Source organism: Astatotilapia calliptera, chromosome 17 (genome assembly GCF_964374335.1).
Source record: "Astatotilapia calliptera chromosome 17, fAstCal68.1, whole genome shotgun sequence".
Classification (NCBI taxonomy): domain Eukaryota; kingdom Metazoa; phylum Chordata; class Actinopteri; order Cichliformes; family Cichlidae; genus Astatotilapia; species Astatotilapia calliptera.
Window position 1 is genome coordinate 38,322,337 of NC_137438.1, and position 15,946 is coordinate 38,338,282.

Below are 15,946 nucleotides of genomic sequence, written 5' to 3' on the forward strand. Positions count from 1 at the left end.
AAGAACAAACAGATTGTAGAACTGGGGGAACATATATAGATAAGAACCGGAAGGAGTGTGTTTGGAGGCGTGGTCCTGCTCCTGAAATTCAGATACTTTGTCTCCAACAAGAACTGCCAATAATGTTAGTTCTAGCTAGCTAGCTGTTAGCTAGGAGCCAGGACCTTGCCTGTAAATTCATGTACTACACGAAGAAATACATATGGGGATGGTGCATTAAAAGCATGCTAATCCAAGCTGAGACACTGAGTTTAAACGGGTCAGGCTTTGTTGCCCAGTTGCAGTGATGCTGGAATCTGGTTCTGTGAACCAGAACTGGTTTGCCAAAGAGAAGAAACTGACTCTTTTTAAAGTGTAAAAATTGGACTTGAGGTAACCATCGTTGTTGGACACAAAGCCACTGTGGTTCATGTGAGCCAGTAGACTTAATCAACATCGGTTTTACAGCCTTTTCTCTAAGTCGAGACATTACCAGAGTCTGCAGTACAGCACCAAAGTAAGAGCTGTGGTGGAGCGTCTGAGTTACATCATTAAGGTTTCTTCTAATGAAAGAGAGACACTGTGGAAAACTACTGGAACTGGACGTATTCACATCTTTTAATTTGAAAATCCATGGTTATGTTAACGATTAGATTTGAACTTATACGAATGTCAGCTATCAGCAATGTCTCCATCCCCTTTGATCGCAGCTGATACAGGCTTTCATCATTTGAATATTTCATAATTTTAACAAATAAAAGCAGCATTTTGTGTTTGGAGACTAATATGTAAATGTGACATTTGATGGTGTGCATCCTGACTTTTAATGATCTGCTTGGAAGCATCTGTACCAATCAGTGATGATTATTTGAAACTGTTTAAGTGCTTCTCTTAAATTTTCTGCAGCCACTGAGGACATTTGCATCAATTATGACCAACAGGAAAAACTGGTGTGATATGTCAGTCTTTTATTGTAAGTGCACAGCTGATTAGTTTCATCAGAGAAGTTCACATAGATATCACATTTCTACAATTACAGTATATTCTATTATAGATGACTCTTGGTTCTGTACACACCTAAGACACAGCAGTGCTTAAGGCTATATATTCTGTTGAACATGCTGTAGTTTACAGTATTAACATTATCGCCGTGAAGAACATCCCAAGTATGTGATGGTGCTTCCTTTTGTTTAGAGCAGGGGTGTCCAACTCCAGGCCTCGAGGGCCGGTGTCCTGCCGGTGTCCTAAGATGTGTCCTTGATCCAACACAGCTGATTTAAATGGCTAAATGACCTCCTCAACATGTCTTGAAGTTCTCCAGAAGCCTGGTAATGAACTAATCATTTGATTCAGGTGTGTTGAGCCAGAGTGAGAGCTAAAACCTGCAGGATACCGGCCCTTGAGACCTGGAGTTGGACACCCCTGATTTAGAGAAAACAACAGATATTGTATGCATATTAGCTTTAAGACGTTCCAAACCTGCGGTGCTTTGGGTTCCTTGAGGGGAAAAATGTTCAGTTCATGAGTCCTGGACCAACGCACACACCCTGACAGCTAATGTCAAAGGAACATCGTAGACTTGATCGTAAGGATTGCTTGCAAGACAGAGACGGACAGCTTTGTAGATCTGTCTGGAACCAAAATGAGTGAAACACAGTAGATCTACGTTTATCTAAAAGGAGTCCTCTGCTCCTGAAGTTCTTTGACTGCTGCTGACAGAATAGTACAACAGCCCCCTGCACATGAGATAGAAACAGGAAACTCTAAATCTTACTGTGCAATGTCAAAGTTTTGGATTCCCTGCATGTTAAATAGGAGAGCGTGCATGAATCATTTTCTGGATACTCTCTGGTTTGTTTAATATGTCAGTTTGTTTGATGAAAGAATAAAAGAAAAAAATTAAGAACCTTGCCATGTTCCTGATCCTTTGTGATCTTAGCTCAGGGGTGGGCAATCTCAGTCCTCGAGGGCCGGTGTCCCTGCAGGTTTTAGATGTGTCCTCGAACCAACACAGCTGATTTAAATGGCTAAATTAGCTCCTCAACATGTCCTGAAGTTCTCCTGGTAACGAACTAATCATGTGATTCAGGTGTGTTGACCCAAGGTGAGATCTAAAACCTGCAGGGACACCGGCCCTCGTGGACTGAGATTGCCCACTCCTGTCTTAGCTAGTCGACATGACTCATCAATGTCTGTCATCTCAATCCAAAAGCATTTCAGTTTTTTATTAATGAGAAATCATCTTTTATGGCTCCCAAGCCAAGTGTCATTCGTTGTCTCTTACAGCCTGAAAAGACAGTGCACTTGGATTTTATTTTTTTTCATCGAATAACAATTAGAGAATAACAGAAGAACACATTTCACACTTAAATCAGTCATCGTCCACTGATGGTCCAAAACATTTGAGCGAGAAAAGCAATTTTTGTTCCTGTCATCAGGCGGTACCATGGCTCTTCCCTAGCTGCTGATCTTGGTCAGCATCTTGTTGATGGCCTGTTTGACATGAGTGGTGGAGCTGCGGCGTCTGGCTTTTCCCTGAACAGCTTTGCGGCGTCTCACCTCTCTGCAGAGCTCGTGGAACGCCTCGGCCACAGCGCCGCCCTCGTCGGCACAGGCAGAGCATTCGTAGAAGGCACACGCCATTTCGGCTGCCAGCCGCTCTCCTTCCTCTGTACCGACTTGCCGGACGTGGTCCAGGTCAGACTTGTTGCCCACCAGAACCAGAGGAACGTTCTTCGGTTTCTTCACCTCCTCTAGGAGGCTTCGGAGCGGCCCCACCTCCTCAAAGCTTCCCCGATCCGTGATGTCATACACAAGGACAAAGCCGTCACCCCAACGCATGTGACCCTCCCTCTGCTGGATGTCCTCCTGAGAAGAAGACAAGACACATGGTGCTGAAGCTGATTTAGAGTTTTACAGATTTTCCCATGTTTTTAAATAAAATGATGATGTAATAATGATTCATATCTATTTTATGTGTGAAGCTTTAAGTCTGTAGAGACTTTGCTGAACAAATCCATGTTAGCAGTTCCTGTTTCCAGTTCCTAAATTAAGCTAAACAACTGTAGCTTTTTGTTTTTGTCTTGTTTTTTTTACTGTAAAATTATCATAAAACACCAACCAAAGAAAATCTCAGGTAAAAATAACAGACGGAGCAGCTGGGGAATTTCAGATGTGCTGCCTTTACCTTTGGGTCCAGTGAAGCTGTAAAAGTCATATTAGCATTTTCCTGTTTGTAGATTTATGTTGATAATGTAGTTTCTCTCTAATTTTCCCACCAAGAAAACTTTTCATTTAATATTTTTGACTCAAATATTATTTAAACAGAACAGGCTGCAGTCAGCTTCTTTAATATGCATATACATTTTTAGCTCTTTTTGTGTTTAAACATAAAAAGACGTGTAGTCCTTTCTGATCTAAGAATCATGTTTAGTTCCTAACATTATCTTTGCACTCTGCCACACCCTCTTAAGCCCTACATTGAATTCTGCAGCCATCTGTGTAATGCAAACACTCGAGCATGTGCTCTTAATTTGATCATGTGGCTGCAGAATCATCCATGACCGATCACACAACACCTGCTTGGACTAGATGGAGGCCCAAAGGCTCTGATCTCACAGTTACCGACAGAGGAAGCTGAACAATTTATCGAAGAGTGGCCACATTTTTCAAAAATAGAATATTAGGAACCTGAATGGGGGGGGGGAAATGTTTTGCATGTGGATAATATACAAACAATATATATCTGATACAGTATGGTGCTGAAAACATTAGATATATTTAATGAATATTCATTTTAAAAAGGCACATTTACTATATATATATATATATATATATATATATATATACACACACACACACACACACACACACACACACACACACACACACACACACACACACACACACACACACACACACACACACACACACACACACAATTATACATCCAAATATGCTAAATAAATAATAATAATTTATTTCTAACCCATTTTAAACATTAAGGAATGATTTTGTTGGAAGGAAGTTTTTTGATTATGTAATTTTCTTGTACCAGATGCCAGAAAACGACTTGAAAATACTGCATTCCTCCTCCAGAGGACAGATGAGTCTGACGTTTGTGAACCTGGCCGCCTTCTGAACTTAAGACTCCACCTCCATAAATTACAAGAGTTAGCACAATGCTTTGATACAATCATAGCCGTGAGAGGTCTGACATTCACTGAAGTCGTGTCTGGAAACATTCAGACCTCATCCTAATGCCAGCTGAAAATAGACTACATTGTAATGAGAGCAAGAGAGAGAGATGGCTTGGCTAAAGTGTCGCAGGGGAAATCGGCCGCCAGCAGAACACCTACGCAGCAGTGCAGCATATTTATCTTCAGCCCAAGGACTTACGCAAGCTCTCGCTCATGGTCAAACCTGGCAATACTTCTATTATACTCCAGGAAATTAACATCTTTAAGTGCCATCCACTCTCACATCCAGCCAAACAATTCTTCAAAACACCTGAATAATCAGAGGACAAGTTAACTGAATGATGTCTTTTCCATCTATTTCAATCACATTCACATTCATATTTAATTAAAGTACATTTCAGAGTTGAAAAACACTTGACAAACACTTTTTCAGTCGACATAGACAGTGGGCTGTACACCTACTTTTGGCACAAAGAAACAACTGTGAAAATGAATGATGCAGAAAGACTTGTTATTTTTTTTATTTTTTACAGACAGTTAGTTGGCATAAGGACTGAAGATGATTCATAAAGTGGATAAATGCTTGTTTTGTTATAAAGGCTTTGTCACAGTCTCAAAGGCCTAGAGCAGGGGTCCCCAACTCCAGGCCTCGAGTGCCGGTGTCCTGCAGGTTTTAGATCGCACCCTGGGTTAACACACCTGAATCAAATGATTAGTTCATTACCAGGCCTCTGGAGAACTTCAAGAAATGCTGAGGAGTCATTTAGCCCTTTAAATCAGCTGTGATGGATCATGGATCACCGGCACTTGAGGCCTGGAGTTGCCTACCCCTGGCCTAGAGACTGGTTGGAGACTCCCAGCAAACATCTGTCCTAAGAAAAATGTGTATCGCCCAACCAGTAGGTAAGTGATTTCCAGAGGTTGAGTGTCTTTGAAATCAGTTGCTAAAGGCCCAGCCAAACACCTGTCACACTCAGAGAAAAATGTGTATCCCATGACTGGTTTCTTGAAGTTGCAAACACTTCTCCAAAGTAAAAGTTGCATCTTTTGAAAGTTGTTGGTTTCAGCGATAAGGCAAAACCTTTACTTTGGAGGTGTACCTTCTGTGTTTCCAGTTCATACTTAGTTGGGGAGTGTTTCAAGACAAGCTGGTGTCTTCCAAACAAACTACAGGTGGCTGCTAGCGAGCAAGGCAATAACTAGTTTAGCACCCTGTTGGCAACTTATTTCACCCTACGACAGCCAGCAACCTCCAGAACCACTCCAGAGTAGTTTTCCCTTGTGACCGGAAGTTGCCGAGAGGTTGCCAACTTGTTTCTGGGCCTCTGCAACTGTGCAAACATCTAAAGAAATGCCATGAAATGTTTGATCTCACTACCACCCAGAGACTACCCGGTGTAATCAAAAACAGCAACATAGGCGATAAACTACTGAAAAAAGTTACCTGACAAATTGTCTCACCTGGCCTGCAGTGTCGAGAATCTCCATGGTGACAGCCTCATCGTCGATATTGGCTTGATGACGATATGTTGATTCTGCAAGGCAAAAAATGTGAGGAAATATTTTATGCAGCATTCAAAAAAAGAACTAAAGTGAGTCATTACTGGAAAACTGACACTTCCTAACATGAGAGTGGAACTCATCGTTATGTATTCTTTGTGAGTTAACAAATCAGTATCACTGTGAGGGCGGGCAGATTTTCAATGTGTTTGCAATACTCTTTTCATTCGTGATTATAATTCCACCTACTACTCTTTTGAATATTCAGACGATGACACATAAAAGTGATGATTACTGTTTGCAAGAAGCTTACTCACACTAAAACCCTGCATCTTATCTAAGCTGTAATTTTATCTAAAATATGTTGGTGACAGGGCTGCTGGTGAGAAGTTTCAGGAAACTTGCAGGACTGACGCAGTTTACTGCATCACTGTAGCCTTCTTAAAACAACGCGCAACACATCAGAAACACATAGCAGATACCTTTCAAAGTGACGGCTCCAAACTCTCATGCTAGTTGTAAAAACATAATGTGACAAAAAAACAAACATGTACTGCAAATGTCTGTGAAAGTTCTCAGCCAAAATGTTCCCATTTTGGACAGATGGTTTGAAAGAGGAGTGAAAGACGCCATCTATGTCTACTGTGAGCGACCATCTTTGAACAGAGGCGGGGCTTACGACACCAACTGTCTGCCATCTATAATCCAGTTTTGAGAGCCTTTCCCAGACACCTTAACGCCCACTTACATCCTGGGCCATCTGACCTCAGGAAATCACATGATAGGGTGGGGCTAGGCTTCTCAGTGAGCTCACCAGGAACCTTGGCTGGTTGTGACCTACACCCGTTTTCACACCTTGGCTCGTGTGATTAGGTAGAGGATTATTAGGGGGTCCATTGTCCCTTTTGGGGGGGTCACTCCCACAGGGCTTAAATCTGGGACTCTCCACATTTGACTGTAGAACTGAAGAAGCTGCTTGAATGAGAGTTGAAACGTCTTCAAGCAGCTTGAAGAAGTCCAGACGCTTTTCTTTTCAAGCTCCTTAGACTTCACTGCAAATGTTTTAGAAGTGTGGGCATCACAAAAAGCCAGTCAGAATGACGAACATGATTACATGCTACTAGCCAGCTAGTAATATATGGTTGTGATCAGACGTTAATATACACTCTTCATGTGCATGATGACTGTCATGGGAATTTTAGGCTTTTAATGCTTTTTTTTTTTGGGACTGTTTTTTCCCCAGGGTGGAATGCATGCATCTTTAATGATGTGAAGCTTGTTGATGGCTACCAAAAGCATCTGGTTAAGGTGCAAAGTTGCATGTAACAGACACCGGTACTCCGTGCACATTTTGTACACACGTGTAGAAGTTGCAGTAAGCTGCAGCAACAGCAGAGGGAGATGTTTTATTTCAAGGTAACATGAAAATAGTTATTGAAAAGTGTTTAAACAGACGTTATTAACGCATTTACATCTAAATACATATTAGCCTTTCTGGCAATTAAGGAGCCAGAAAGGATTAAGCTTATGTTTTTTGCTGAAAAATAAAATAAAAAAAGTAAAGCGCCTCGTGGCGACTGCTGTTGTGTTGTGCTATATAAATAAAATTGAATTAAACAGAATCTCCACCCTTAAAATGACTGCAACTGTAGCTCATCTGCAACAGTGGGTTGTTTATTAGTTACCATGGGGTCATTTTCTAGTTCTAGTCCTTTCAGGTCATAAACCTCTTTACACTTTGACCCTCTGTTTGCTGATGATAAAAGCCAGGCAGGCAGTGCAATCCCCCCTGTTTGACACAGTCAGAGCAAAGGCATTTGGGTTTACAGCTTCCCTTTAGAGACATTAGCTAGTTGTCATTGGCACCACATTTGTTTTTGAGGAACCATGTATTAAACATGTTCATGCCTGAGATGGGAGAGCATCATTTTTAGGTCAAAACAACTGCTTTTTGCCTGGTTCAGACAGATGCTGAGTAGCTTGAAGAGAGAACACTCTTTCTCTTCTGCTTACATTTTGGGGACAGGTTTTTCCCAGCATGCTGTCAGACTCTCCTGGTTGCAGGGTGAAGTTTGACTCTTGCAATGACCTGAAAACAGTCTGAGCTTCGCCTCTCTGTGATTTGAAAAACAGGATGAGAGCTCTGTATTGCCGGCACAGGTGTGAACTGTGACTGTGACCTTTCATTTGACCTCAGTCAGAGAGCAGGTTATCTGCCCGCCCCCCTTCGCTGTCATAAAATCCCATCTGTAAACACCTCGCAGGCAGGATCGAGGCTCCCTGAAACCTTTTTTGTGCAGGCAAACTGCCGGGATTTTCCATCGCATGACATTTTCCATGACAGGGCTTAAACCGATGCTTTCTTCTAGCATTCTGAGTGATTTCACAAAAAATCTCTTACCTCTGCTATCATGTACACAGAGGTCCAGGATTCCTGACTCATTTGTCCCAATGTCTAAAATGAGCAAGTACTCCATGTGCCAGTCACAAAGACTGTGCAGTTCATCTTTAGACATAATTTGAAATGTTATTTTGTTTGTTGCTCCCAAACGTCATAAAAATGCAGTGTGCATTTTATTTAAGCCATTGCAGAATTTTGTTACTGAGTGTTTGAACCTTTCAGACTGGACAAACACGAGGAACACGCTAACATGACACACAGGAACGAAACCCACACTGGAAGGAATGAACTTCAAACCAGCTAAACTGTGTAACAGTTTGTAACACTACAAAGTCCGATTGTGCTTCTGTTTATATATTTACTGATTCTTCTGGCATGATAGTTGTAAAAGTTCTGGGAATCGTCCCATAAACATAAAAAAATCTGTCCAGTCTCTCATTCAAGATCATCTTCGTGTGCATCCCTGGACTGCTTTCAGCAGGGAGTTATTTTTAGATTATTCCTGGAGCTCTGTGCCGGCTTTAATTTCACTACAGTCCTCAAACTTCCAAGGTCTTTATGGACCATGACAGGTCAGGATCACAACCAGGAGCGTAGTTTTAGTCATAGTTTTTTTTCCTCTTTCACTGTACACTGTGAATTCAGACTAATAAAGCAGAAATCTGCTTCTATTGCCACTGTGTCCAAGTATACAATGCATTTAAAAAAGTAAGAGAAACACCCTTCAGTCACCAGCCAACATACCCTGGAAGTCCAGCCACTTCCACAAAATGAAAGTTAAGTTTTAGAATTTGGCAATGTGTCGGTGTCAGTAGTGCGATTTCCAGGGAGTGATCTACACAACTGCACTGGACGTTTGTCAAAAACACACCAAAAGGGGCCCATTGAAAAGGTTAAGGTGTTTGATTTATTTATGTTTTGGTTTTAACTACATAAGACTGTTTTCTATGAACCTAAAGCACTACACATTTGATACCAATGAAAAGAACTTTCATAGTACGTATTAAAAGAAAAGCTTTGAAGATAAGTTCTAAAGTATCACTTCAATCGAATTAAATGCTGTATTTCAAATGTTTTATTCTGACTAAAAAAAGATTAGGTCTTATTACTTTAAAAACCCAAGCCAAGAAGCGATGGAGAGGACCTGTCAGACTGATGTTCAGATTCTATCTCACGAGAGAGTTTAAAATGACAGGTCCTGCAAGGCCCCCTCTGCTGTGTGCCAGGTGTGCTCACCTCTCCGGGGGGGATAAATTGTGTTGTGTGATGTAAATGAAATGTCACAGGGAGCCAGAGGAGGAAGCAACTGATGCAGCTGTTTGGCTGCATTCACAAGGAGCCTCCTTAAGGAGAACCAGAGTCACGCTGTGCCTCGTGGGACAGCCTATTTCAGGAGCCAGCTCCCTGTCAGCTCCCAATCTGTCCACGTCCACACCCCAGTGTATCTGTTGATAAAAGCACTGGCAGGAGGCAGTGCTGGTGGTATGATTTAAGCAGGCTCACCATCCTTTGTAAGGGTCTTGGGAAGAAACAAAAATGACAGTGCAAACAGCTGCTTTACGCTGTTTTGGGATCAGGCAGGGAAAAAAAGTCTCAGTGTCGACAGTGAAAACCATCCAGTTTGTTGATGAACTCTGTCAGTGTGCCCTTCCATAAATTGCTCCAACAAACCAGAGAAAATGGTGCAGAGCATGAGCAAGCAAAAAAGCCGTGTGATATAATATAAAGCAGAGCTGCTGTTGTCATGCCAAACCACAGTCGCGGTAGCACACAATTAATTTCTGTGAGCCAAAGGAGATTAGAATCTGTAACCAGACGGTGTGCAGAGACAGAAATAACTTTTGCAATATTGTGGCCATGTGCAGTCTGAAGTGTTGTTGGTTCCCATTGTGCTGCTGGGAATGAGAGCCATGTAGTGTTTCTGCAAACTCAGTCTCTGTTGCTACCAGCCGAGAATTTAAACATACAGAGATCTGCACGTTTTTTGGTTTTTTTTTTTTTTTTTTTTTTACTCCTGTTTTTGCATCTTTTAATTCTCTTCAATGATTGGTTCCTTAACTAGAGATGGAAAAAAAAGAGATTAAATTCTTGCCACACATTTTCTTTCTTTGGATGTGCAGGCTTTTATATGTAAAAGCTAAAAAATGCAGCGAATGCAAAAAGTGCTTTCTTTCTTAGTTATCAGAACTCAGTTGTTTTTTTTTTTTTCCCACTACAAGCATGCTGACACACACGATGGGCTAAGTTAAGAGCTGAAAAAGTATTAATTCATAAAATTAGCCCTTTTGGACCTTAGTTTAGTCTTTTAGCTAATGAGTGTGCAGTTTCACAGTCAGATGTATGCTTCCTCCGTCACATCACATCATATCCAGCACGAACACAACAACAGCAAGAGTGTGTGTGTGTGTGTGTGTGTGTGTGTGTGTGTGTGTGTGTGTGTGTGTGTGTGTGTGTGTGTGTGTGTGTGTGTGTGTGTGTGTGTGTGTGTGTGTGTGTGTGTGTGTGTGTGTGCGCGTGCGTGCGCAGGTACACAAGCACACTCATTCTTCATTCAAGTACTGATCATATCTGGAGATGCCCACATGTTCGTATATTTACATGATTCTGAGAATATGAATTTAATGTGTTAAGCAGTGGTTCCCAGACTTTTTTTGCTAGGCCCCCCTTTGTTTTACAAGAAAATGTTCGCTTCTCACGCACGCACGCACGCACGCACGCACGCATCCTCCAACCACACACACCCATATTTTGCTCCATTGCGGTTCCTTTCACACCTCAAGCATTTAGTAAACAATTAGGAAAATACAAGTAACCTGCAATAAATTACAGGTAGAAAGAATGTAAACTACTAACTCTATTACTCTACGTCCACGCCTACAGGGGTATTTTTGGACATGCAGCCGTTTCGTCCACATGTAAACGGCGTTTCAAATCACTAAAAACGGAGATATTTTAAAACTCCTTTTCCCGTTTACGTGTGGACGAAGAATACAGAGTTCGTCACGCAACGTCAAAGGTAGGTGCCTTTTTTCACGTCACGCTGTGCGCCACGTTATTGTTTACATGAGATGAATTGCAGAATGGCAGATAGAGACAAAATACTGTTAATCTGACTATCTGCAGGTTTTACACGCTTGCATATACACATGCATTTACCGTCCCTCCATTTAGAAAGGCAGAGGCGTCACGATGTGATTATTTTACTGTATGTGTAATAATATTCAACATTGCCATCAATGCATTTTTCAAAAAATGCCTCTCTGTGCAAAATGGGTTTAAAAACATAAACAACTGTGGGATCCTGTTTGTCCGTGATTTGAAGAGCCCAGCGCTGCTCCCCACGAAGGGAAAACCAATTCTGCAGGGGAGACCTACCTCGGCACTTGTGCAGGTGAAGCCAAAGGGAAGACATGCTTCACCATATTTTCTAGTCTTTGGCTTAGAATGAAGTTGGTTTGGAAACATATTCAGCGATGCTTCATCTCCTGCTTTGCATTTCTGCATTTCTATCCTGCAGAAAATTGTCTTCGCTAAGCCTGAATTTTTTGCAGTCACAGTAAATCTACTGTCCCCTGAAATAAAATCTGCCTTTGAAGATGCACAAGATAGCTCTGCTTGGGCTGTTTCGTACATCTAGGCTGAAAAGGGACAATTCACTGCAGGGAATAAGATCTGAGCTTGTTTGTAAACCTGATCCAGATAAATAGGTAGATAATAAATGGAGATGAATGGTGAGCAATAGCTACTGGAAGGCATACTGAGATAGATGGAGTGCAGCCCCCATTGCGGCAGTAATTCTCCAGCATGCAAACCCCCTACCTGTGCGATCTGCTCATAATAGTGTTTTAATGATGTTTTGAGCACTTTGAGGGTAATTTCATCCAGGCAGTCTGATTGGTCACAGACACCCTCCAGCGGTGCTGTTATTTCCATTACAGACCTCAAGGGGTTGTGACGTAACCTCTTGTTGTAACCAAGGAAGCAGTTATTGCTCTTTTCCTGATTTCTACCACATTCCCTACTTTGAGTTTAAACAGCAGACGTGTAATATGAAGCTGGCACAGTGGCAATACATTATACTGTAAAAAAGTAGTAAGATGTGGATGGGTGGCAGCTGAGTATGATCTAAATGCCACGTATGCTAAATGTAAAAGAAATCCAGAATCATATCGCTTTAAAGTGTTTCCTCTTTGTTGGTCTAGCACCTGAACATATCTCAGCAGTCTCACAGGCATATGTTGAGATGTCACACAGAGGCCATAATGACTGTGATCATTATGTTATTATATGAAAATGGATTAATTATGCTCCTGAGTGCGGTCTGCTTTATGTTGGTGATTGCACTGTACTGCACCATGTATTGCTAAGAACAGGCAGGCTATTGAAGGAGCATCATGTGAACAGTCCAGAGGCGCTGACCTGCCAAGCACAGCCAGGAAATGAAAAGCACATTATAGAGGAGGCACTTTGTGTCCCATAATTACAATGTAGAGAACTGGTTCAACCAGAGTATGAAAAGGCCAGTTCTACTGTATATAATGCACTGATAAGAGAAACCCCCCAACAACAATTTTACATTACGCTGAGTTGTAGCAGTTTCAGCACTTTATCCCAGAATTTTTAATGAATCAATTATTGCTTTTATTCTGTTTTCACCAGATAAACATTTGTGCAGAAGATTAAAGTGCTAGCTCTGTGCTGGCCATGATAGTGCCCATGATATAACTCCTGCACCTAGAATTTCCATTTTCTCTTTTTCCTGTTAGATGAGGAGATTTGGTATATATTAGTGCTGTCTGCGTTAATCTCGTTAAATCTCTCATCGCAGGGTGTCAACGCGTTAGCGCCGTCCAGCCCCACATGCAGGGCAATCCACGTTAACTCGCTAACGAAGATTTGCCGCATTAATGCAGTTATGGAATTAACGTTATTTTAATGAGATTAACGCTAACAGCACTAATATGAATCTATGCTAACTATGAAAACTAAAATGAGCAGCAGCTAGCTTACCTTAGATTAAAAGCTGGAAACTAGCCGGGGAAAGCCATTACCCTAGCTGTGCCAAAAGCAAACACATTTTCATTATGTCATCTTTAGAGAGGTTCATGCAGGAAAAATGCCTGAACAAGATGTTTCTCCTGCTTTCAATTTTTGGCTAAACTTACAGAAAGAGGGCACAAAGCTAAAAGTAATGCTAGGCTAGTTACAGAAGATTTCACATTAGCGGTAGCATGGCAGAAAAGAATCAAGGTGTTGCAATGGTCCAATCAAAGACCAGACCTTGAACTGACTGAATTGCTGTGCTGGGACTTTAAGACACCTGTGCCATATAACACTTGTATGACAAAGTCATACAGAAAACCATTACTTCAAGTTATTGCTGCTAAAGGTGGTTCTACAAGTAACTGGCTTAGGTTTTGTAAAATTAGTGGAATCTGCTGTGTGTTTTTTACACCTGGGGATAGCTTTAAATAATCAACTTAGTTAAGGACTACATGTATTATAAGAACTTCATATAAAACCATAAAATTGACAGTGTGCAATTTCTGCAGATACAGGAGATGGCAGTAACAGCAGCAGGAGGGGATACACGTTTCTTGGGCTGTCTTACCAAGTGTGGGGTCATACTCCCAGATGAAGCGTCTGGTCAGAAATCTCACCACCAGAGCTGCAAAGAACCACAGGACAAATGTGTTCAGCATATGAAATCAGCACACGAGACACACAGCAGGGTGGCAGTTTGATTTTAAGTATTAAATAGTTTTCTTTTTTAAATAGACTGCATACTGATTCATGAATACACTTTTTACTACGTAGATGAAATTAACTAAAAATTGATGACCATTTGTTTATAATAGTGAAGCTCAATCTACAGCCCTAATATGTACATCCACTAACATGTATTCTCAGAAAATCAGCTGTGGCTAACGCACCGACAGTCCATAAGATCCAAACCACTTTAACACACATTTCATCTAAATGCTAATACCCACTGGAAAACGTCCAGCTCATTAAGACAGAGTTCAAACAACCTTGAAACATCAGCTCTCAGGTTTTATCAAGAGCATCTTCTTCTCTGAGACAGGATTGTTGGCCTGCCTTTGACAGTATCAGCCTTCCTTTAAAAAAGCATCCCCAGTGAGCCAGTGACTCACTGTCTTAATGGTTTACCATCAACAAGCAATCTGCCGCACAGAAATGTCATTTATGCAGGCTGAATTAGACAGCCCTTCCCTGTTTATCAGGCACAGCCACACACCAAACCCTCTTTCTCAGAGTAAAATGACCTGTAAACACTGGTGTAAAATGTGTTCAGTTAGCTGAATGCTGCAACATTTCTCCTTTTAGTTCAGTTGTTGGGGAGGGGTGATGTCACTGAAAAAGAGACCTGCTGTATCAGTTTACTTTATGTAAAGAGATTAGCAGAGAAAATAAATGTGGTGGCTATGAGCTCATTCACTTTCACTCAGAGTGAAATGAAATGATTGAAACCACTCTCGTCTGTCAGTGAAATATGGATTCAGCTGTAGGAGGTGGGCATCTCTGTCATGGTCCAAAGGTTTTGTCTAGTATTTGCTGAATTTTGGTTCCTTTTGTTGATTCTTTTGCTTCTAATGTTGTGTTTCACTGTCTTTGCCTCCCTCTGTCTCTTTTGTGTTCCAGTGCCTTCTCTGCTCTTTTATTGGGGTTAATATGAACCTTCATGTCTTAGTTTTAGCCTTGCCTTTTTGTTATTTTCTGTTTACTTTGATAATTGAGGTTGATTGCGTAAAGTGGTCAGTGTAAAGTTATGTCTTTTAGTCTTTATTTGGACATTGGCTGCTTTTTCACTCATGTTCCATCCCGTCCTTGTACCTGACCATTTCTAGATAAATAAATCAGTACAGGTATTTCACATTTTCCTAGTAAACTATAAAGAAATGACAGGTGGCTTGAGATTCACCATTCAGCATCTAAATGGACCGTTTCTCACGTAGCGCTTTGGTGCTTGTTTGATTGTGTCCATGTATTTATACAGTCTTCCCCTGCATTTAAGTTCTAACGTTCACACACCAATTAACTCACACAGGGATACTTTGGCCCCCCAGTTCGAACCACCAACCTCCCAACTGGAAGATGAGCAGCTCTACCTCCTGAGCCACGACCACCCTTCATGAAGTTCAAAGACGTTCCACAGGAAGACTGTAAGTCTATTTACTTCATTCACCTAAAGCTGGACCATTTAAATGAGCTGAGTTTTGCACTTTGGCTCAATATCGACATGCTAAGCTTTACTGACCTACCAGGCGTTCACCGGATTGATTTGTCAATCCGTGTTCTTAAAGGTAAAAGTAGGGTAACTTTGTTCTTTTATCAGCATTTAACTTTCTTCACAGTGGTATAAATAAAACAGTATGGCTTTAGAACTTATATTATAAATGAATTTTTAGTAACAAATATGTTAAAGCAACATTAAAGCCACCCAAGTCTCTTCACACTTTTTAATTAGCTTCGACTCACTGCCATTGGGACTGCCTGGCTTTCATGAGTCCAGGTGGGTCTCTGTGTAATCATGTCAGCTTGCTGAGCTCCTACTTATGGAAAAGAGCTCATGAAGGAACAGTTCCTCCTTTGAACTTGAAAAAACAGGCCTGTCTTCCAATTAACCAAGTAAAGGAAGAAAATCCACAATGAAAAAAGGAGTGAAGGTGAGCCAGTGCCTTTGAGCTCAGGACAGTAACTTTCACGCATGAGGCAGACTGCAAAGCTTTACCATTTTATCAGCCAAATTGGTCTTTTACTTCAGCGTTCATCATTCCTGTCTTGCTGATTTTGTTCCTCAGGAAATCACAGCCTCCCTTTCTCGCTAACAAATTCAATGTGTTTT

General features: G+C 41.3%; 1 protein-coding gene across 3 annotated transcripts in view; it reads right to left on the reverse strand.

The window, feature by feature from the left end:
* Nucleotides 1-932: 932 nt before the first annotated feature.
* Nucleotides 933-15,946, reverse strand: part of rerg (RAS-like, estrogen-regulated, growth inhibitor) — a 67,475-nt gene continuing 52,461 nt past the window's right edge. For all 3 annotated transcript variants that reach the window (XM_026146775.2, XM_026146776.2, XM_026146777.2), the window contains exons 3-5: nt 13,691-13,747; nt 5,640-5,713; nt 933-2,847 (exon numbers count right to left, since the gene is read on the reverse strand). In XM_026146775.2, the coding sequence (XP_026002560.1) occupies nt 2,437-2,847; nt 5,640-5,713; nt 13,691-13,747 (542 nt within the window). In that variant the 3' untranslated portion in view covers nt 933-2,436. The remainder of the gene's footprint in view (nt 2,848-5,639; nt 5,714-13,690; nt 13,748-15,946) is intronic.